General features: G+C 34.2%; 1 protein-coding gene across 5 annotated transcripts in view; it reads left to right on the forward strand.

Annotated features, from left to right (window-relative positions):
• LOC132706372 (mitogen-activated protein kinase-binding protein 1) overlaps positions 1-24241 on the forward strand; it is a 147947-nt gene that overhangs the window by 7336 nt on the left and 116370 nt on the right. For 4 of the 5 annotated variants that reach the window (XM_060677665.1, XM_060677670.1, XM_060677669.1 and 1 more), the window contains exon 2: positions 8066-8233. In XM_060677665.1, coding sequence (XP_060533648.1) covers positions 8153-8233 — 81 coding nt within the window. In that variant the 5' untranslated portion in view covers positions 8066-8152. Of the gene's footprint in view, positions 1-8065; positions 8234-21114; positions 21382-24241 lie in introns of those variants that run through there. The other variant, XM_060677668.1, reaches the window with a different exon arrangement.

A 24241-nucleotide genomic window follows, 5' to 3' on the forward strand; every position in this document is an offset into this window, starting at 1 on the left:
TGTTCTTCGGTTTGCAGGATAGGGGTTTTTGGTTTTCAGATCAATCTCCATGGTGAGTTAGATTTTTCCTTTCTTCAAGACTAGCTAGCTCTATGTTGTTGGCATTGTTGACAACGACATTTTTCAGCGTGGAACATTTAGTCCCTTATTAGGAAATGTTTTGCTCTGTTTTTGCGACTCGTTTCGTAACAACGCTAATGTCGGGCATTGTTTTAGCGACAACAATAGGGTTTAAAAATAATTGCTGACGTTGCAGCTGCTTCATAAATAATGATTATATACGAATTTCCGCTCAATTGATCCCGCAATTGGCGCAGCACCACTCCAAAACATTGACTTGGAATACACTCCTTTTGGTAGTCCAGAAGCGCCCCGCATAAAATGACGCATTTAAATTTTAGCAAGTATCTTCTACATTCTCTATGTGTTGGACAATCTTGAGCTTGGCATTTTGAGTACTTTTTATATTCCATTTGTTCGCCTCAAATTTGGCGATTCGCACACTGACGTCATTTGCCGGTGTTCTTTCGGCATAACTATCGGGCGTGTGTGAAACATCGATAAAAATATAGCAAAAAACACAATGCTCCTTTGTTCAATAAGAGGTTTTAAATGCATCGCCACCCCATTGTTCTTTTGCCGCTTACCGATTTAATTTTGCATTATTGTTGTTCGTTCGCCTGCCCTATTTATTGTAACGTGTGGCTACGTTTTGCAAAAGTCCGCTTCATGTCAGCCCTATGAGATACGCGGTTGAAGTAAGATATGGATTTGGATTCGGATTGGCGAATATTACAGTGGACCAGCTCGTTATTTACCTTAATTAAAAAATCGTATTCCTGTTTGAATGCCGGGAAAGTAAGCACGGAAATATTGTAAAGGAACTCCCAAAAACCATGTCCAATGTTGCTATACAGGAAATAACCCCTTTTCCCTTCGCATTACCCCAAAAAATAAATTAATTTAATTACTACTTCGTAATCTCGAGAAAATGTAACGTTGTCCAAGAGACAATTGAAAAGCCACTTAGGAGAGCTTCAAAAGAATGTATTATTCAACCACCTTGATAGAGCCGGGAAGATATAAAACTACACCAATTATGAAATACCCAAAAGTTCGTCATATTTCTTTAGCAATCTCAAAAAAACTCGGCCACCTTGAAACGGTCGGAAGTTATAAAACTACCCCAACTATGAAATACCCAAAAGTTCGATATATTTATTTCGCATTCTCAAAAAAATCAGACGCTGCACCAGATATTGAATTAGACCATTGAAAAGCCATTTAGGAAGAGCTTCAAAATGATGTATTACTCGACCTACTCGAATCGGTCGGGACCATATAAAACTACGCCCAATGATTCAGTACCCAAATATTCGTTATATTTATTTTGCATTCTCAAAAAAATCAGACGTTCTCTCAGATAGACAATGAATTAGAAAAGCTTGGGAGAGTTTCACCTCTAAACCGTCGGGAAGATATAAAACTACCCCAATAATGATATTTATTTCGCAATCTCAAAAAAATCTGACCTTGTCCCAGATATTCAATTAGACCATTGCAGAGCCACTTTAGAGAGCTTCAAAATGATGCATTTCTCAATCACCTTTAAACCCTCGGGAAGATATGAAACTAAAGAGATACCCAAAAGTTCGTTTTATTTATTTCGGAATCTGAAAAAAATCTGACGTTGTCCCAAATATTCAAGCAGACTATTGAAGAGCCACTCAGGAGGGCTTCAAAATGAGATGCTCTAAAATTAGTTTTGAAATGTTAAAATGCATACCCTGTACTTTATCAGTTTTTGTTGCTATGGATTTTTAAATTAATTTTCAAAAAGTGTATATACCTATCTCTTTAGGTTTTTGAATTATTTTAAAAAATTGTACAACCAGCTATTGCTCCTACTGCGGAAACGATTCAATTTTTTTTCTTTAAATGGGCCACCCTGTTACTCTAAACGGCATGAACTACAGAATTTAGTGCTCTATCGGATATTAGTGTTCCCTATACTGCAAATATTTCATAATGAAACATAACATGCAACTGCTATTAATCCCAAAAGCTCAAATTTGTGCGTAAAAACTTTTTATAAGCTACTAAATAAATATAAAAATGAAATTTACAGATAAAATTAACAAGTCGGGTAAATTTCGAGTCAAAAACCAAATCTCTACCACCACACTATTGCAGGAATACAAGAGCAAACATATGAACCAAAATGAAAGCAAAAACCAAAGGTAATTCTTTAGTCACTAGATCATTCACGTCACCTTCCTTCACATGCCCTTCCCTTCCTTCCTTTCTTCTTCCTGATATCTTCCTTTTCCGAAACAGTTTAAACGTTTAAACTTATACAAAACTGCGAGTCCATAAGGCTATTAGCAAGCGTATTTACAAAAGGGATACCAGCAAAAACGTTTCTAATACAAAATTGTAATAATAAGAGTAGTAATGTCCTGTCATGGTCTGTTAAACCTATAATTGACTGCTTTGATAAATGTTTTTTGAACGTTTCCAATTAATAATTAATTTTTGGGCATTTCGTTTCAAGGGGTTTGAGCAATACATCATTTTGAAGCTCTCCTAAGTAATGGTCTAATTTAATATCTTTGACATCGTCAGATTTTTTTAAATTCAGAAATAAATAAAACGAATACTTAGGTATTTCATTATTGGGGGTAGTTTTATATCTTCCCGACAGTTTCGAGGTGGTCGAGTAATATTTTATTTTGAAGCTTTCCTAAGTGGCTCTTTAATGGTCTAATTGAATATCTTTAACAACGTCAGATTTTTTGGAGGTTGCGAAATAAACAAAACGTATATTTAGGTATTTTATTATTGGGGTCAGTTTTATGTCTTCCCCATCGGAACTGGTTGAACAGTACATCATTTTGAAGCTCTCCTAAATGGCTCTTTAATATCCGGGGCGTCAGATTTTTTTGAGATTCCGAAATAAATAAAACGAATTTTTGGGTATTTCATTATTGGGGGTAGTTTTATATATTTCCGACGGTTTCCAAGTGGTTGAGCTATTTAATGGTCTGGTTGAATCTCTGAGACAACGTCAGATTTTTTGGAGATTGCGAAATAGTAATTAATAACAACTTTTTTCTACTCCCGTCTGTAAAATACCTCATTACGCACCGATCTAGCGTGCGGGAAGCGTCGCTTTACCACGTCAGTTTCGTTTTCCACGAATCCGAGGCACTTCGAACATTTTCGGGATTTTACCGCACGGGTTTGGGAGCAATCGGATGTTTTCGGAGATATTTCCCACGCTTTGAATTTTGACGTTTGTCAATTCTGACAGTCATGTCAATGAATGTATTCGAACTAACAGTCGTAGAAATAGTATAGTATGCAACACGTTCGGTAAACTTTTTAACTCACTCGTTTATTAAACACTCGCTCCGCTCGTGTCAAATAAACTCGTAAGTCAAATGCCGTTTACCGCACTTGTTGCATAATATACTATTGTAGACGATAGATTAAAAAAGTGAAAATAATTTAATGACACTGATGGATATCACAGAAATCGTTACAGCAGTTTTACAGCCTAAATTGCAAAATATCGTAAGTTATCTGAAATTAATTTCTCGTCAACAGTAAATTAAAAATTAATATCCATGAAATTGACACTTCTAATGCAATTATGCAATTATTGAGCCTGAAAGTGTGGAACATGTAGAAACAAATTCGAATGTTTTTTTTTCTAGAAAGGAGCGCAAGCAATTTTTCATTCTATTACAGGTAATAACTTATTAACAAACGATAACCCTTCAAAAGACGATGATGACAATGAAAATGACAACAGTGTTGAAGATGATGATGATGATTATCAAGATGCCTGCGTTTTTTGTTATACAATTATGGATTAATAAAATCTAACCTTAATTTTTACGTAACCGTTGAAAAAATTTTTTTTTCATTCTTGAGGTTGATCATTGTCTTAATTTTGTACAACAATAAATTATTATTTTGTTTCCGTGTTAATCCACAAATTAGTTCAATGGTTTTTAGTCCTTTCTTTGAAATTTATTTGGTAACCATTTCTACGCCAAGCAAAAGAATACCCATTTTCCACTTTTAGATCGGTCAGGCGGAATGTTTAATAATAATTAATTGAATTATTGTTTGCGAAATTGATTTTGGATTTTTAGATATACAAATAACATCATATTCAAATTTCAGCCATACTAAAATATTTTGAATAAATTTTTCTTTTAATTCGAAATTAGCGTTTGACACTGCTTACACAACAATGAAAATATCTGGCAATAATGGATTCATGGGTCAAAAAGTTCAATTAAAATAATAAAAAAAGAAACAGTAGTAAGTACAGGTACGATGCGCGCTGATAAACGCAACCACTACCACCAGCCAGATAGCCCATATGACATCCAGGAGTGTGAGAGAGATAGCATATCTAAACAAATGGCCTACCTGAAATTCTTGTTTTTCCGGACGTTGCTAGCTCTCGTACTATCGGAACGTTACACAAAGCCTTGAGAACAGTGATTACTTACAAGTCAAGTGTCCGGTCCCGCCTTTGATTTCCGGAATCATGTTCATCCAATAAAATGTAAAACCTCGTCCACACCAAAGAAACACAGAACAACATTTTGTTGCTGGCAGCAACAGCTGCAATTGTAATTATTTTGCAAAAAAAGGAAAACAAAACGAATCCGTAAATGTTGAATTAGTATTTTACACAGAAGGTCACATGGCGTGGTACGTTTTCTATATGGATGATATGGATATTAAAAAATATTTGTCGTATCAATATTACTGATTTGGAATGGGGCATTAAGCCAAAGGGAAGACCCAACAAGGGTTGTGGAGTTGACCATTGGATGGAATTGAAATGATTTTAAAAGTGTAATAAAATTTATATTTATTTACGTTGCCATCGTATGGTTCGGAGAACTAAATGGAGTCGACATTTTGATCGAATTTGACTAGTCAATTAAAAAGTGGTCAATTAACCAGCCCCAATATTACAAACAACTTATTCATAAACATTCATAACAAAATGTTCGCCCAACATAGGCATGGGTACTATATATTTTTAAAATACGTACACTGCTCATAATTTTCAGTGATAGAATTTTTTTTTTCAATCTCAGGTTTTTTAACATTAAAAGTGACTTACTGACTTTTTAAATTTAAAATTAAAAAAAGTTTTCTTGTGATATTGTTCATAAAAAAAAAACTACAGTTCAATATAACAAAATATTTTATTCGTATACTTACTTTGAAATGTAATATTTAAAAAATGGTTACTTGTCAAGTTCATAAAACTCCAGGTTAATGAAAAAATGTTACATTACTTACATTAAAATTTAAATTAAATAGAAAAGTGTTCTTGTGATGTTATTCATAAAAATAATTGTAGTTTAATAAAAAAAGTAGGTATGTTTAATTCGTACACTTACTTTTAAATTAAAAATTTAGAAAAACTGTTCTTGTGATATTGTTCATAAAAAAAAAGTACAGTTCAATAAAAAATGTATTTTATTCGTACACTTACTTACTCTTGAATTTAAATTTAAAATAAGTGTTCTTGTGATATTGTTCATAAAAAAACTACAGTTCAATAAAACAATATATTTTATTCGTACACTTACATTGAAATTTAAATTAAACAATGTTTTGTTTTAATTGATTGAATGATTTCGTTGTCTCATGAAATATATAACAATAACATCTCGTTTAAGACAGGTTAGACTAAGATCGTGTGTCGGATTCGGTTTATTCAATTGTGTGATCCCGAATTCATCAAATATTGTGTTTTTATGACCGACCCGTGATTAACTTTGCCTATTGTTTATTACTCCAATACCAATCAGGAGAAGATTAAAACTGTTTTAATCTTCTGAAGATGCCAACTTGTTTGGCGAAACCCTCGTCGAGTACCTAAAATTGAGTGGTGGTAAAAATAATCCACCAGGAGCTCAACACGTTTCACCAATACTACAATACAAATAAATGTTTAGGTGGAACAAATTATTATAAAGTTGGGACTGCCTTGAAGAGGTGTTACTATACTTCCTTTTTAACTGTCTCCGAACGACCAACAGGCCTCAAAAAAGATCCGCCATCTTGAAAATCGGTACAGGGCATACAAAAATACGTAGGATTTATGTATTTCCAGCTTTTTACCTATAATTGTATTAAAGATGTAATATCTACATTTTTAAAAAAATGCATAGTGAAAATTTGCAACGGTTATTGTGATATCAGAAAGCAACGGGGTTTATTAATAAATGCAAAATAGAAAACACGAATGAGAATGATTTTAGATATGCAATATTAAAATGACATGTCACAAAATCTTTGGAAAATACTTAACTGAAATGCCAAGCCGCGATTTCCATACAAAAAGAAACATGAACGAATTAATTTTCCTGAATTGGAACATAAATATTCCATAGCAGTTGTCGTAGAGACTGGAGCACGATATATTAGGTTTCTTGCAGCTGCAGAGCTTATTACATCCTGCTTTGCATGAACAAAATATCATTCCTAACACAAACTCCGGGCTATCGGTCTCGATGACAGCACAGGCCACAACAAATTTTTTTTTTCGTCCAGCCCCATTCCAAAGCATTTTTTTGATTTCCTATCCAGTTCTGAATCTGAAGATATACCCTTAAATTATGGTTTATATATATGGTATAGGATCTCAATTCGTACACAATATTGAAAAGGATTATTGATTTTACTGATATCTAAGTGCAACGTAGCTGATAATGTGCTCTTCTACTATTCTCTCTTAAAATAGCATGAAGCCTATAAATGAATATCCTTACTTACCTAGAAATCCTGGAATTTTGCCTTTTCTGTCTAATTTCAGATGAGCTTTCTCAAATACAAAGTATTTGTTTGTCCTAACCAATGTTTCTATTCACGTCACGTCAATTAAAAACAAACAAATAAACAACGAATTTGGTTATTTACTTTTACCTCTCAACAAACCTATTTTTTAAACGTGAGTTGATGTAGGCCTACTATAGTCGGTCAAAAACTGAAACCCGACAAAAAATTCGTAATTTTTTATTGTCCGTTAAAGATAAAATTACTGTTAACCATAATTATAAAGTTTATACAAAGTGAGCATTTAGTAGTCAAGCAGTAGGTATTAGAATTATCTTTTGGTACATACGCAATTTTTCACTGTATATTTTAAGAAAGTTGTAGATATTATGTCTTTAATACTATAGGTAATGGGCGACGTATTTTTTTATGCCCTTCAATTTTGCTTGCTGTTTTTTGATATATGTGATAGTTTTGGAGATATAACAAGATTTTGTCCAAAAATTCAAGAAGCCGGATCTTTTTTGGTCAAATGTACATCTGGGGACTTTTAGTATGTTAAAAAGGGAGTATAGCAACACCTCTTCTAGGCAGTCCCAGCTTTATAAAAAATTATTCCATTTTCCCCATTACTAGCAACTTAGTTCTGTTGTACTGCAACAAAATGCAAAAGAACTCGTTAACTCTATAGACGCGCACACAACATTCAAAATGAAATGACATGATGGTGAGTTTTAATTGTCTTTTATTGCTACGCCACTGACAAACGGTTGTATTGCAAATTGCAATAAATTTGTTCTTCAATTTAAATCAAATTTCTGGCTTCATCGGCAGAACAGTTGATTTAAACCTGCGCTCTTCTTCTTTTTGGTTGCTCGGGCCCATGTGCTCGCAAACACTGGCACAGTGCTCAAACTAGTAGCTTGAACGTATACCCTTTACGGAACGGGGAGTATGATTGTGCCGATTTTTATTTCGTGAATTTTGAGAAGTGGTAGAACAGTTATACTATAGACACGCATTCACCGTTAAGGTAAATTTATCAGGGCCTTTAATTGACGATATAAATTAAATATCTGTTAGGTAATGTTATTTTATAACAGAATGGTTCGCCGGTTTCAAGGTTTCTTCCTTGTGCGAATATTCAAATCGCGATATGCAAAATGTGAAAATGTGCCGATTAATCGCGGCCATAAAAAAAAGGCGTCCTAAAAATAGAGATCGATTTATTGCGTTTTCTTTGCAGCGCGCGCGAAATTCGAAACGATGCAGTTTTCGGGAAAATCGCGACAGTCTTCCTTTCGTTGAACGATTATCGAGCGGATAAAGAAGCATGGACGACACCGACGGGAGCAAAGTGATCAGAGCCAAGTCGCTGAAAAGGGGCAAAACCGAAGAGAGAATCACCGACAGAGTAAGTAGTTTTCGACGATTCCCGTTAAATAGAACAAAAAATAGAAACAAACAGAAACACCCGTAAAGTTTTTTAAGTTTTTTTTAGAATAAAAGAATGTATTTTTTTAGTAAAAAAAGAACCAATGAAACACAAGGTTCTATTTATTTAGTTTTTTTCCCATTAATAAATAAAACTAATTATGACTATTTAGTTTTTTGAGAATAAGAAATACAAACCAACAAACCCTAGTATTTATTTACTTTTTCTTGAGGTAAACATAAATAATCAAAAGAAGAGCTCTCCTCAGTTATGTTTTTTTGAGAAGTGTGATGTCAATTTTAAGTCAGTCCAAAGTTTATTAATAAATGTGCTGTGGCAGACAACAAAAACTGTGGGCCTAACAGAGATACCACATATTTTGGATACTGGATTGTTCTAATTCTAAATTCATTACTAATATCTGACAACGTAGCAACTTGTTAATTTTTTCTGTTTTTTTTACATTTTTTTGTATTTGACAAATAAATCACTTGTCATAATTTTAATCATAGCTGGCAAAAATTACTGACAAAATTTATGCTTTTAAAAACTTAAATGTTGAAAATTTCAATCAACTGCATTTTAAGTGGTGATGGCATTTTTGCTATTTATAAAACTTAAAAATTTAAATTTAGAATGAATGAAAGAGGCACGAATCTGTTCCTTTCATTTATTCCCATTAAATTTAGTTACTTGGAGACCATGCACTATGGAGTTTAGTGGTATGCCAGTAACAGTTTTTTTTTGTTTTATATTTTATATAATAATATTTGTTTCGTTTCTCTCTGACCTTTATTTCAATTAACTTTTACTTACTTAAAAATTTTGTGTCATGGTTAATTTTTGGTTATTTGCAAATAAAGCAATTATTATTATTAAAAATTAAAAAAAAATTGTTAACATATTTATTTTACAGTGGAAAAACATATAAACAATTCCGCATTCCAAAATAAATAAAAATTTTGGTTAATTAAACTAAAGATATATTCTAAAGTAAAACACAAGATAATTATTAATTTTAGTGTATATGAATATATATAAAAATTTCTATTTTTTTTATGAGACGCAAATATCAACAAACAAAGTTTTATTTAGCTTTTTTGAAAAAAATGAAAAAAAAAACAAAAAGGAACAAAGAGAGTTCTGTTTTTTTTTGGAAGCAACAAAAATAAACAAACGCTAATTTTTTTGTAGTTTTCTTTCGAAATAAAAATTAAAAGAAACAATTGCAAATTTGATTTTTTTAGAATTAAAAACAAAAAATATGGGCAAATGTTTTACTGAAGTTAAGAATCTGCTAGCTGAAATTCATGATTTCAATTTCATATGTAGTATGTACATATTATTTGAGTTATAGATTTACATTTATATAATTAAATAATAATAATAGTTCATTTGTTGTAAGTTTTTGCATAATAAGTAAGAATGGTAATATCCACATAACTGGTTAATTTTACAAGTGAAAAGGCAGCTGAAATTCAATTTACAAAAGATTCTAATTCAGCATCCAAGCTAAGTTGCATTGTTTTGTATGCAGTGGAAAGTCAAATTATGGAAGAAATTTATTTAAAAACCATTGGATTAAAAAAAATTTCCTTGTGTATTTTTTGCAGCAATATGGAACATGCAACATGGAATTGTGAAAAAAGGAATAAAAAACATGTCATTTTATTAAGGGTTGAAAACTTAACCTCTTGATATGCTAATCGGTTCCAAAACCATTCTAAAACATCACTTGGATATTTTCATTAATTCTAAATTTGAAATCATCTAAATTTTGCGGTGTTTCCTTATATACTTTTGAGTTTAAATAAAATAAATAATAAATAAATATTTTGGAGGCCGTTTTACCACTCCACTGCCCTAAAAATGTATTCAAATATGTATGCATTTGTCGAGCAAAATGGCACGGATCACCATCCTGTTGAAATCAAATCTGTGTGCATGTGGCATATCAAGCTAATTTGGATTTTGAAAAGAAACTAGAGTACGAATTAAGTAATGTTAAAGAAAATTTTAAGAAATTGTAAATATAAAAATAAAGGTCCAATAATTTTGTTATTCAAAATCCCCGGCCAAACATTCATTTTTTGTGGATGTTGGGTTTGATTTTCTCTCATCCCTCGCGGATTATACCGTTCCATTTAAATAAAACGTGACTTGATCACTAAACAGCATTTGATAGTGAAATAAATGGATTTAAGTTGCACATTTCCATCATAGTTTCATAAAAATATATGCAAAGCTATTCGTTGGCTAACATCATTATTTGACGCTGCTTCAGAAGATGCACGATTAAGATTATCTTCAACATGTAATAAAATGTTTAATCTTGTGTTCTTATGACTTATTGGACGATCTGAAAGTAGAGGATGTTATGTTAAATTTCTCTCATTTTCTTCACTGTGGATCTTGTAATGGGTTTTTCTGGATATTTTGCGTTAAAAAAAATGGCAAACTTCTTGAACTCTCGTAGTGTCTCCATATCTGATTAAAATTAAAATGTAAATTATCTGGGTGTCATTTAGATGCCCCGTATTCACTTTCCTTATTGTAACAAACCGGTACTAGCTATATATTATTATTTAAGCCGTTCACTGTATGTCTATGGCCATGGTAATTAAATACACAAAAGTTCTATATCGTCTTCCAAAACTACATCGTATAAAAAGAGAAAGACAAGAAAAAAGGAAAATATCGGTCGTACAATATCATCTTGAAAAAGTATCAATATTAACAGGAAACTGCTAAACGAAAATTAAATGTCGAATTCGATTTGTAAGAGGCGAAAAAACGATAATAATTTTATGAATCAGCAGGACTAAGTGAGGTTCTGTGCATCTTCATAGGGCAAGTGAGTCCATCAATTTAATTTTGTCAGCCCCTGACAAAAGATGTCGTTGAGAAAACATACCTTTAAGATGGGAATTTGCCATATAGTTATTCACGTATAATTTAAATCTTAACTCAGAATCAAAAATCCGATAAGACGACTTTAATTTTACTATTCCAGAATATTCGTGGTTATATGGAGTTTGACAGTTTGACCAATGGAGATAATCGGATTTGGTTTTCGTATTTTTTTACCTCGCTTTTTTGAATTGATTTTTAAATGAGCGATTAACCGTTCATAAACAAAACGATTTTTATTGTTTGATTTCACCGCTCCTGACGTATCAAATGGAGGCACCTACAACCGCGAACAAAGATAAGATAACATAAGATTTCGTTGTTCGCAAACATGTTTTGAATGATCCGGGATTCTAGTTGGGGCTTTGCACTAAGAAACTTAAACACCTGATAAACCTTGCCGCATCTTGGCGATTGGTATATGAATCATCATCGTCACCGTCGCCGTAAAAATTGCGGGATTAATTTTGGAAATTTAAAGAAGAAATGGCGTTACTCGATTGATTGCTGCGTATTCAATGCAGCAGCTATTTGTTTTCACCAGATACGAGGTTAGCGCCAAAATTTCCCGGCCTGACATAGAAGCAGCTCCAGTATCACGATAAAACTTTGTCTTCTTTTAAATATATATCTTAGTAGGCTGCGAAAAAAAAAATTGAAGTCTTGCGTCAAATAGTTTTTTATTGACAGCATTTTAAACAAGACGTGTCCAAAAAAATGTCGCAAATAACGCAAATTGAGTATAGAGCAGTCATAAAGTTTTTGACAAAAGAGGGGTTAGCACCTGAAATTATTAAAGAAAGGCCGGATGGTGTGTACGGCCAAAGTTCTCCTTCGTATTCTGTAGTGAAAGAATGGGCAAAACGTTTTCGAATGGGGCAGGAGTCCCTTGAAGATGATTCAATAACTGGTCGACCAGTGGAGGTCATAACGGAAATTGCGATTGTGGAAGAGGTGGTATTGAGTGGTCGACGTTTAAAGGTCAAGGAAATCTCAGATTTATTATTTATTTTATTAATTATTAATTTATTATTCTGATACAAGTGTCCGTCGAACTCTGCATGATCATTTAGGTATGCATAAGGTTAGTGCAAGATGGGTTCCTAAAAACCTTTCGGGAGATGAAACTATGGTTCTCTATTATGACTCTCTATCGAAAAAAGAATCAATGCAGTGGCGTCTTCAGGGTGAAGCACCTCCAAGAAAATTCAGAGTCTGCCAGTCAACAAAAAAGGTGATGGCGCCGATCTTTTGGGATTGCGAAGGAATTCTTTTTATAGATTTTGAAGGAAACTAATACCACTGTCAATGGTAAATATTACGCAACATTATTACATAAAGTGCGAGACTGCATACGTGTAAAATGTCGAGGAAAACTGATTAGGGGCGTGCGTTTTTTGCACGATATTGCACCTGTCCATACTGCTGGTGTTGCACAAGCTGCCATTTTAGACTATGGCTTCCAATCCTTCCTATAGTCCAGATATGGCCCCCAGCGACTATTATTTGTTTAGATATTTGAAAAGGGGCTTACGTGGACGGCGGTTTAACGACGAAATTGGGTTAAAAGGGGCTGTGTTAGCTTATTTTGCAGACAAACCAAAATAATATTTTTTTAAACGGGTTGAGTTGTTAATAAAGAGATGTAATAAGTGTATTGAAGTTAAGGGGGATTATGTTGAAAAATAATAAAAAATTGTTACTCTACTTTGTTTCTTTCATATTCAGGCCGGGAAATTTTGGCGCTGCCCTCGTAATTCAAGCACTAAGAAAACTTGGATTATTATATATTATAACGGGCAACTGAAAACATTTTTTGTATCTAAACATTGCAGGTGTTATTATTTTTATCACATACTGAAGAATCCGGCTGATGTATTGCTTACTACACTGATTTGTGTTCCAAACTTCTAGCGTAGGCATAACAATTTATATTCCGCCGCGTACCTCGCTGGTGTGCCTATTTGTTTATTCGGCTCGTTCTTCGTGTCTCTTGCGGCCCAAATCAGACGTATACAGGATATCTGAAATAGCAGTCTTGTAACGGGAAATGCGTTCTGTACCAAGCTTAATATTGTCACCTTCAGAAATTTCAAACAATAGTTCTCAGTAGGTCTTCAGTTAGGACACTAAGATTATATATATGATAAGATTTCATTTTAACAGACAAACATTACGCTCCCTGGTTCATTGACAATATTAAAGAAATGATAACTAACGAAACCGAACCCGATGTATCTATAAACGTACACGCTTAGAAGCAGATCATGCTTACTACAAATCTCTACGAAATTCTGTTGTAACTGCAATTTAACGAGAAAAGGGGTGTTACTTTCAAAAGGGACACAACGTTAGTTCAAAGGCGATCTGATCTTGAACGTGAATTCTCCTCAACGTTTTAACATTCCTAAGGATTTTGTACACGCTAACAACTTCTTTTCCTTTGTCTTCAGTCTTCCTAATAGTGTTTGAAATTTAGTAATCGTTTGTCTTTTTTGCTTCGTATGGCAACATTTGATGAAGTTAAGCAGATTATTTCGCGATTAAAATCCAATCCGGCTGATTGAGATGGCGTGTCTGCGCTTCTGCTGAAGCTCTCATTACCGGTAATTTTTAAGCATATAACGCGTATTGTAGATTGTTGTATTGAACGCGCTTAGTTTCCCCTGGATTAAGTTATTTCCGAAAGTCGCTCAACTTAAATCGATCAGTAACAATGGCCAACGTACAGGAAAGGGTTGTTCAGCCTCAGTACGCTATATTTAATAAAAATTTTATTCGATTTGCCGTCAGGATTTCGCAAAAACCACAGTACTAGTTCAACGTCACGCAGTGTTATTTTTCCAATCTTACATTTTCAACCGTACTCAAAAAGTACTGGAGGAGGATGAGTCGGATGTATGAAGCATAACATCACATGTATTACACAGCACATCTTTTCAGAGCGGGTGTGACCGTTTTGATTCAAGCGTTTGCAGACGACACTTGGACACATTGTTGGCAAATAATTTCTGTCTTTGCGTCCCAAAATAATCCAAAATTAAACTCAAATAATAGATAATAATAGAATAGAATTGCTTTCCTAAATAATAACCTTACCCTCTTTATACACGGACTTAAAACTCCCGATTGTAAGAAAATGCATATTTTGCCCTGTGATCCTCAAATATGTGAATCCTTAGTCCTGTCGTTATTAAATTATATTAATATAATAATAATAATGATTTTATTTGAACAATATGACAAGACAAAGTTATTACAAAGAAATAATTTCATATACCTGTCCAAGTCTAGCCTTTGGCCACTCTGCTGAACCAAACAGACACAAACGTGGTTTAACAATACTATAAAAAAATTACCTATAGAAATTACTGTAATTACACCTGTGGAAATAAGTTATAAAATAACAAGTTATATACATTACAGTAACTTTTAGGTTATAAGATCGAAGAAGAACTGTTTGGTTTTATAAAATGTTGGAACTCCTTGATATGTAGGTACTGATATTTTAGGTTAAGTCCGTTAATAGAGAGTTAAAAGATATTTTTTATATTTTATTTGAAAATGAGCGCTGAGATTTTTTATGAAAACTGGCGAATTAGGATTACCTTAGGAACCTTAAACAAAAATGTCGATAAATGTAGGATTCTTCGCTCATTCATTTTGAGCCATTTTATATCATTCTATAAGTGTGATACATGATCAAATTTCCTCACACCATAGACAAACCTAATACATGCATTCTGTACTATCTGAACACGCTTCTTACTTTCCTGAATTTTATAGAATTTTAGAGATCTCAAAATATTAGAAGTATAAATGCGGAAAAGCAGTGGGCCTAAAATTGATCCCTGTGGGACACCGGATAGAATTTCTACCTTCTCCGAATATTTATCATTTGAAAGAATTGATTCAAATCTAAAAGTTAAGTATGATTTGAGAAGATTCTACATTGAAACCGTTGTATCGTATATGTATAGTGTATTACCTAAAAAAGTTTCTTTGAATTGATGTCTATACTATGAATTGCTTACAAAACGCTTGTTGTAGGTTTATTCTACGAATCACGGCGATCTACGGAACTTTAACAATTTTTCTATTGCTCATTATCTATTAACCTCACTTGGTCATATCATTATTTATAATGCTATTGTAGTGTATAATAGTGTTTCACCTTTTCGTAAAGATTTAACCCTAACAACTTTCGTGGAGAGCATAAACGCTGTTTGCTCGCGGCTCAGTTATCTGTAGTGCGCTATTAGGTTTCTCTTTTTATTCAATAATTAATAAAATTCTAACGCTAATATTTACATCGTTAACCTCGCTTGTTGTTAAAATTGCCGTAATATTTTTATTTTGTAATTTCTGTATATAGTAAGATATTATGTATGCTTAAGTATGAATATGCGTAAGACTAGAATTCCCTTTTTGTAAGTTTACAATAATTACTTTAAATAAATAAAAAGTAGCATTATAGGTTTGTTACCAATCGTCTATGTATCAAACTAGTAAGCACACATTTGCACAAATGTATGCACATAAAGCACAACAAATGCGACAAATTTAAGAAGTAATCCTTTGTTTAAAATAAAGGAAGTTTGATCCAAAAGGGAGATATCTTAAAGATAATGTTTTTATTTTTTATCTTATTACGCACTTATACGCATATATTTTTAAATTGAGTTTAAGGAGTTGATATAGACCACTCCTATCCTATCCTATCCAGTCCTAGGAAAAACTTATGCAAAAATGAAAAATGTTTTACACAAATACTAATTATTATTATTATTAATATTTTGTAGAATAATAACGAGGCATCTAAGACGGCCAGGCATTTTCTGGACATAGATCTAAGGAATTTTTGACGAGTTTCTGCAGGAATTTGCGACGTCTCTGATTCAATGATACCAAAGAGTTAATGTTTAACATTGGAATGCATTCGAATGCCCCTATCCAAGATACCCCAAAGATGTTCAATGCGGTTGAGATCTAGCGATTGGGATGGCCATTCAAGGACAGTTAAGTTTTTCTCTTTAAACCATTCTTTCACTAACCTGGACGCGAGTTTCGGACCATTGTCTTAATTGTTCCACAAATGACAGCGTTGTATTTTCCGTTACCTCTTTGTATTGTAAAATCGAGAAAAACGTCCCCAGAACAATCTGTGTTCCCTTCTCTATGTTTTACAGTTGGAATTTGATACTTTGCCTTGAGGATTTAAGAAGTTGAAAAATTAATTTAATGAAGGTGTGAATATGAACAACTACGGCAGTTGGTTGCCATTTAGGTATATGTATTTACTTTTCATTAGCCTCATACTTCGCTGTAGATGAGTATCGTGATTTAATTTAAATCCGCATTTTGTGCGAGAAATATACACGAAATGTCAAAGTTTCTTTGCCGTCTTAATAATATCTCTGGCGAAAGGGCAAATATGCACGCCGCATGCAAAAGCAATGGAGGTATTTCCGGAATACTTTGCTAGCTTGCGGGCGGAATATTTGCTGGATGTTTCCGAGTGTAAAGCATTAATATTAATGGTTTGCTATCTATAATCGTGCCAGAACTTTGTGTGATAGCATTTAAACATTTTTACTATCAAAACTATAGACACTCGTAGCGCATAATCATCATCATCATCATCATCAATCAGCCCTCTGTGTCCACTGCCTCCCCTAATTGAGTCCATACCTCTCTATTTTTCGCGTTTCGGATCCAGTTTTTACTAATTTTTCTAATGTCATCTGTCCAGCGAGTTCGTGGTCTCCCTTTGTTCCTTCTGTCAGGTCTGGGCCTCCATTCCAGTAATCGTTTTATCCACCTGCCATCCTGCATGCGAGTCACATGTACAGCCCACTTCCATTTAAGTTTTGCTATATATACGACCACATCGGTCACGCCTGTTTTTCTGCGTAGTTCTTCAATTCTTATATGGTCACGTAACGAAACACCAAGCATGGGGATCTCTCCATTTTACGCTGCGTTATCTTTAGTTTTTTAGCAGTTTAGTTTATACGGTTCAATTTGGATGATTATCTTGAATGAATCATTTCAAAGTGAAATAAAAATGAATTGGTTAAACTAACAAGCCTAATATAATGAGTAGAGAACGGAGGAAAGATTACCACCTGTTTGGAGTTGTTTTTACCGTGGTAACAATGATTTTGCGTTGCTTTTTAAAAATGGTTTTCAAATGTGTAGGAATTGTCACAAAAAGGTTTAAAATACTTAAGGCTAAAACATCTAATAAAGTTTTTTTCTACTCTAGTTGTGTAAAATACATAATTACACACCGATCTAGCACACGGAAAGCGTCACTTTACCACCTGAGTTTCTTGTCCTACGGATCCGAACCTCTTCGGACATTTCCGGGATATTACCGTACACGTCTGGGAGCAATCGGATGTTTTCGGAGATTTTACCGCACCGCTTGAATTTTGACGTTTGTCAATTTTGACGGTCATGTCAGTGAATGTTATCGTATTGTTTTGTAAAAATGTACCTCAAAAACTAACGGTCGTAGAAAAAGTATAGTATGCAACACGTTTGGTAAACTTTTTGGGTCACGAGCTTATTTGGCATGATCGGAGCGCAACGGATGGAGTGTTTAATTTTCGTTGCATAATATACTAATGGAATGTACCACGTTTAGTTTTGACTTATAGTTTCTTTCTAATTCACAATTTGTTCTTCTACCTACTGATAGTTATATTTGGATGTCTGAGTGTTTGAAGAGAGAGTTTTTATTTTTGAACACACACATCTAAGAAACACAGGTATAGTAAGTTCAAAATTTTAAAATTTTTAAAATAAGGTTTGCAAATGTCTCTCAAAGAGACACCTGCTATGGATGTTATTGCCCGTTTCTGGACCATAAAAACATCCATTTTCCCATCCAGTTGACCAGTCCCCAGAAGATACTCCGTATCGTATTCCAGATTTTGCGTTACATTGATAACTTTGGATTAATCGATTTTGGTTAATATTTTCATTTTTTCACGAGCAATACTTCGGAAATGTAGTTTTGAGACTAGATGATGGTAATAATATTTGAAGTTTACGTTATGGTCCAAGATAGAAAATTGAAACCTGAAGATTACCAAAGCATAATTGGTCGAGAAAAAATAAGTTTTTGACATTTATATCCGAAAATGGTCGAAAAATCATTGCACTATTTGACAAAAGAGAAGTCTGTGGTCGTATGCCGATAAAATACGCATAAAGTTAAGGACAATTGTTCTCTGTTCTTTATAACGGACCTTTGGGAAGTCTTTGAAGCCGGATAACATTCGAACTACGGGCTTCAAGTTTTTCTCTATACTAATTCGATCACACATCGGCTGCCATTTTGTCGGCTATTGGTGGTTTTTGCTCGGAAAGTCGCTGTGTGTAAGTGTTCGAAATTATGAGGTATCGAGTTAAAATTTGGCAGGAATACAGAGTTCCATCCCCAGGTGGAACTTATTGAAACTGGGCGGGATTGGAAGTGCCGGAATCCGATTAAAAAAATTCTTCAAACAGAAGAGACGCCAGATTCGCGGAACTAATCCAAAAATATAGTTTCGTCAGGAATGTAAAGCGTGTAATAGATGTAGGTAAAAAACTGAAAATTCCATTTTTCGGAGTAAGTCATTGGTCGTAACTAACTGTAACAAACCGTCTAGTTTAATGTCCTTTTAGGCCGCGTCGAGAGCTGCAATTTTTGCATGTGTGTTTTCGCCTATAATATAGGGTGCCCGATGGACGGGTTAGAAAGCGATTAGTTGGAATTTAATATTAACTCGTAACTAGCTATTTACCCATTTCGTCTGTTACTCTGGGTGCTCGCTCGTTTGTGATATTACAAGAGGTTTAAATGATACAGGGTGAATCAAAACTCCTGTCATGTATTTCGCGAAAGGATCCTCTGGAGCTTAACAGAAAAATAAAACAATTAATTTTTTTAAAAATTAAACAGGGTAATGCTGTAGGAAGAACTATAAGGCGGGCGATAAAACTAGCCTCATAGTCATAGTTACGTGAAACCGACTTGTTGCTTATAGTTCCCGGCTAAATGCGTTACGTTCGTAATTGGGTCCACAGGTTAGCGTTGGCAAAAGTCCACTTCCGACTCGAAAAAGCCCAATTAAGTGCCACAGGGACCCGATGCGTCCACACGGGGTCGTAAACATCGCGTTTCCGAATGGTCGTAGTGAATTTTATTCGTCGAAACTAAGTGGGGGGTTTACGGCGGCCCGCAGGAAAACGGATACTATGCCGTATCTTGCGCAATGTACTCTTCGAAATTTATTTTCTTGCCGGTTGTCGTAAAGTTGCGACGTAATTTTTTCGAAATTTATGCGGATGGCGTCTCGCCGCTTCCGGTGCATCCGACCTGCACATTTTACGCGATCCGGTGTGTACAGGTGCGACGCAAGCGATGACGTTTTATGCGGGATTAGCTAGACCAGACCGCGGCATTTAATATTCATTTAACAATAACCACCATTGGAAATTTTGACAACCTCTGTTAATAGAAAAAAAAACACAAATGATATTTACAAATCTTCTGCGTATCCGACGTTTCGTCATCATGTTGGCTTCTTCAGAGCTTAACCGAAACTGGTTCGTATTCTACCTGTTTATATAATTTTTTTTGGGGGGGGGGGGGGAGGGGGAGCTAAAGGAGGGACGTGTACTTTGTCTCAAAAGGTAAAAGGTAAAGGACCGAAGTCACGGTTAACATTGTTTGGTTCGTTTAGAGATTTCTATGGATTCTCGGATTTTTCTTAATTAGAAGAATTAAATACATGCAAGAATTCTTGCTTGGTCGAATAACGGAGTTTTGTCTTTGATAGATCCAAGATGTGAAATCTTTGGACAAGTTGTAAATCTTATATTTGGTATGATGTAAACAATTCCCCTGTTTCAATATTGTCTATTTTTGGCAAGATGTAGCAACAGCGGTTTTTTTACCCGGAAAGTCAACTATAAAAACGGTGCGTGCGATTGCATATTGTATATTGGGGAAATTGGAGGATGGTCAGCATGTATCTCTCTCTCTGCGACTGTGTCAATCATAGTTTGTTATTGTAAAAGTTGAGTTACCATCGATTTGTCAGAGTCCGTTATATCTTTTTTCTACTCCCGTCTGTAAAATACCTAATTACCCACCGATCTAGCGTGCGGGAAGCGTCACTTGACCACGTCAGTTTTGTTTCCCAAGAATCCGAGCCACTTCGGACATTTCCGGGATTTTACCGCAAGGATTTGGGAGCAATCGAATGTTTTCGGAGATATTTCCCACGCTTGAAATGTTGACGTTCGTCAATTCTGACGGTCATGTCGTGTTGTTTTGCGGAAATGTCCCTAAAAACTAACTGTCGTAGAAAAAGTATAATATGCAACATGTTCGGTAAACTTTTTAACTCACTCGTTTATTAAAAACTCGCTCCGCTGCGGTCCCCTCGTGTCAAATAAACTCGTGAGTCAAATGCCGTATTACTAGTTAATTAATACTTATTGAAATAAAAAAGACGAAATAATTGAAGCTTTCCTTACTTTGAGTAACCCATTTTGCAAACTGAAGGTTTGAATTTGCGGAATGCTTTCCTGATTTGATTAACATCTGCTTAGTTAATCAAAAATTTGAACTTAAAGAATTCAAGAACAGCTTATCCAAATATCAATATAGCTGTATATTTTTGAAACGAGGAGAAATAGATCTTTCGTGATAACAGAAAATATATAGGGTGTTCGATTTAAAAATAAAAAACTTGCTAGTGTTTCTCTTTGCGGTGCGATGTTTTCTTCCAGAAGATAATACTGCAAAAATAGTACTGAAGGAACGTCGTTTTTTGAAAAAAAAAAATGTTCATCCTAATCCTAGTCCGTGCAGCGGAGACGACGGCAACGTCGCAGTTTTGAACGAGCGGCGACGGCAAACTAGAAATGCCCGCCGGCGATGAATGTCCGTGTGACGACGAGCCCCGGCCAGGAAGGTTCGGCCAGTTTCGAACAATAATAATAATTATCATGCTACTCGACCATTGACGAAATGTGTACGTAGTTTGTGTCATTGTACGAATTTGACGGCTCATTTGAGCCCGTTTGCGCGATGCGTTCCGAACTGTCGCCGAGTTAAGTGTCCCTTTGACGTACGTTTATTCGGTTGTTATGTGAGTTAATCGGTTTTGGTAAATAGTGTCCGGTAAAATCGGAAAATGGTCGACCATCAGGTGATTATTATTAATTGTTTAACTCTCACTACGTATCCTCATCGATTTTATATGCTTTTATGTTTTTATTTTTGTATTTTTTTTTTGCACAGTAACTAAAACTTTGCATATAGACGACATTTATTTTGGTTCAACCTTCGCTTAGCAGAAATCATTTACATAAATGTGGGTCTTTTAGAAGCTATTATGGATATAGAAATACCAACACTTTTTCTACATTTTCCGAGCTTTAGAATATATATTTTATGTATCATTTCCTGATCAAGGTCTATCAATCAATCAGGATCGGAAACGTCTTGTCCAGATGTTGGTTTAGAAAAAATACGGGCGTTGAGAGAAAAATGGGATTTTTTTCCCATTAATAGGCATGACGATTTTTAAGTTGCAGACGTAAAATTTAGCAGTTTTGTGTTTTAAAGTCTAAAAAAATAAATAATCTACTATTTTTTTTGTCGGCGGTCCAGAGGATACTAGTTTTACTCTGTTTTATTCACAGTCGGTACACTATTTTTGAAACTTATGTTTTATATTTATGTTTTATTTTTTGAGAAAATGATTTGTGCAAAATTTTGGGAATATTAATCGAGATTTGCTAATTGTTAACGAAAATATTGATTAATTTTGATATTTCTCATTAAAGTTTTTTTTATGATTGACCACTAATCGAAGTTCTTGTTCAGGTTCTTGTAAAATAACGCATTATGAATGTTTGATTATGAAGCAACAGATGACAAATGATTCAGATATCAAATCAAAAATTTCATTCTTTTCTTCACATTCACATTTAATTTTATGACAAATAGATATAATTTATTACAATAACATGGACAAATTTATAATATTATTTATAGTACAGATTGCTTCCCCTTAAAAGAGTGTTCCAGCGAAGAAGAAATGGATATTTCTGGACCAGAATTGTTTGATAAAATTTAGATTTTTAGGGATACAAATTTACGTATTCGTAGGAAAGCAGATTTTTTGTATCTTTTATCTTTCAATTTATATTTGATAGTAAGTTAGATTCTGATTTTCCTATTTTCCTAACCAATTTCAATTGAAAGCGAAATATTCACAGTGGTGGAAAAAAGTATGGAAATTTTTAATAATGTTAGCTCATCCATCTTGGTCAAGAGAAAAACGAAACACGCTTCTTTGGAGTGAGGCTAATTTTCCGTGTTCGTATCTGATAGCAGATATATGTAACAATATTCGTTCGCGCATGATTCCGGGCAGAGTACCTAATAAAATGGTCATTCCAATTGCTAGATCTGAACCTCATTCGGATTTCTTAAGTTGTGAATGCATTCGAATATTAAAAACGCGGGTCTACAAAAAATTTTACTTTGCATAAAATTTCGATATTTTAGGTCGCAATTGGATGAAAAAAAAAAAAAACATAAAAAGTTTGCTTTTGTCTTTAGGAGAAAATAAAACCATCCAAATAAATATGTTTATATCAAAATAACTTACGAAAAGGTGGAAACAAAGTCAAAAGTGTACGCTTTAATTGTTTGATGTTCATAAGTACTTTCTCTCAATAAATCCCAAATATAATCTTCCATCATGTTTTCATTGTATTGGCGCTGAGACCGTTGTTCGAAGCTCATGATTTCCTGATAAAAACGTTCTCCTCGCTCTTCTGAAATACACACCCATGTTGTTTTTAAATTTATCTAGATGAGCATGCAACATTCATACTTTTATTGACATCCTCAACTAAATTTTCGTAATTTTCAGCTTTGTTATATCCTAAAAATCCAAAAGCCGCTGCTTTAAAACTGTTCGAGCGTGGTTTTTGACTACGATTCAGTAGGGTTGGATATTTCTCATCGGCGAAAATCTGTCTAATTTGCGGACCAATAAAAACCCTAACTTCATGTGCATGACACTTTTTCGGTTTCAACAACCGGTCAAATTTTACGTTTTGTTTTCCGACATTCCGTTCTTACAGGCCACGACCGTTGAACATAATGCTACCCCGTAAGAGAAGGTAACACTGATACTTTGCATATCCGCTCTAATAGTCCCATTAAAAATTCCACCGTCTTAAAATCTCCAATCAGCTGCCAGTTATACCCGCCATACTTTGCAGATTCAAACAAGATGTTAACACTTTGTTATTCGTTAGGAACACAGGGTATGCAAATTTCTTCGAACATAAATCATTTATGTTATTGCAAAAACAAGGTCGATCTTTTTTGTGAAAAACGTTGAGCATTTTTCATGTCTAGCCCGCCGATCCTTGAAATTAACATCATCAAGCAAACTCCATTGTTTTTGCTAAAATCTTCTGCGGTGTTTTGGTTGTTCTGGTGTGGGTAAAAACTCCTTATCCAGAATTACTTTTATTAGAATCTAAGACGACCACCTCGTGTTGTGTTCAATTGAATCAGAAGAATATTCAAGATCAGGGTATTCGATAGGTTTTTTCATTTTTACCTCTACATGTTTTATGTGGATTCACAGTGCAAAGGTACCAGTCATTGACGTGATCTTATGATTCTCGTCAGATCTTTGGAATTGCACATGTCGTAGATCTTTTCTCACTTCGTTCCTATCCTAAAATATAAAAATAAAAATGAACATATCCGTTATATTCGATTCGCCGCTTCAATAAAAACTGCTTATCTTCTAAATATATTTTGCAATAACTATAAGCAACATAGGAGAGTCAAAATATGCTTCATAGACTTCGCAGAGAACGTGAGATGTCTTTAGTTCGAATTTTATGTCTCGAACTTTAATAAACCACATATATCACAAAAAGCATCATATTTATACTTTTGCGACGACATTTCAAGTTTTTCTAGGCTCGTACAAAACCCCTGATCATTGTTTAGCACTCAAAAGCCATCTAACG

This window comes from Cylas formicarius, unplaced genomic scaffold (assembly GCF_029955315.1).
Source record: "Cylas formicarius isolate icCylForm1 unplaced genomic scaffold, icCylForm1.1 PGA_scaffold_8__14_contigs__length_24414737, whole genome shotgun sequence".
NCBI lineage: Eukaryota > Metazoa > Arthropoda > Insecta > Coleoptera > Brentidae > Cylas > Cylas formicarius.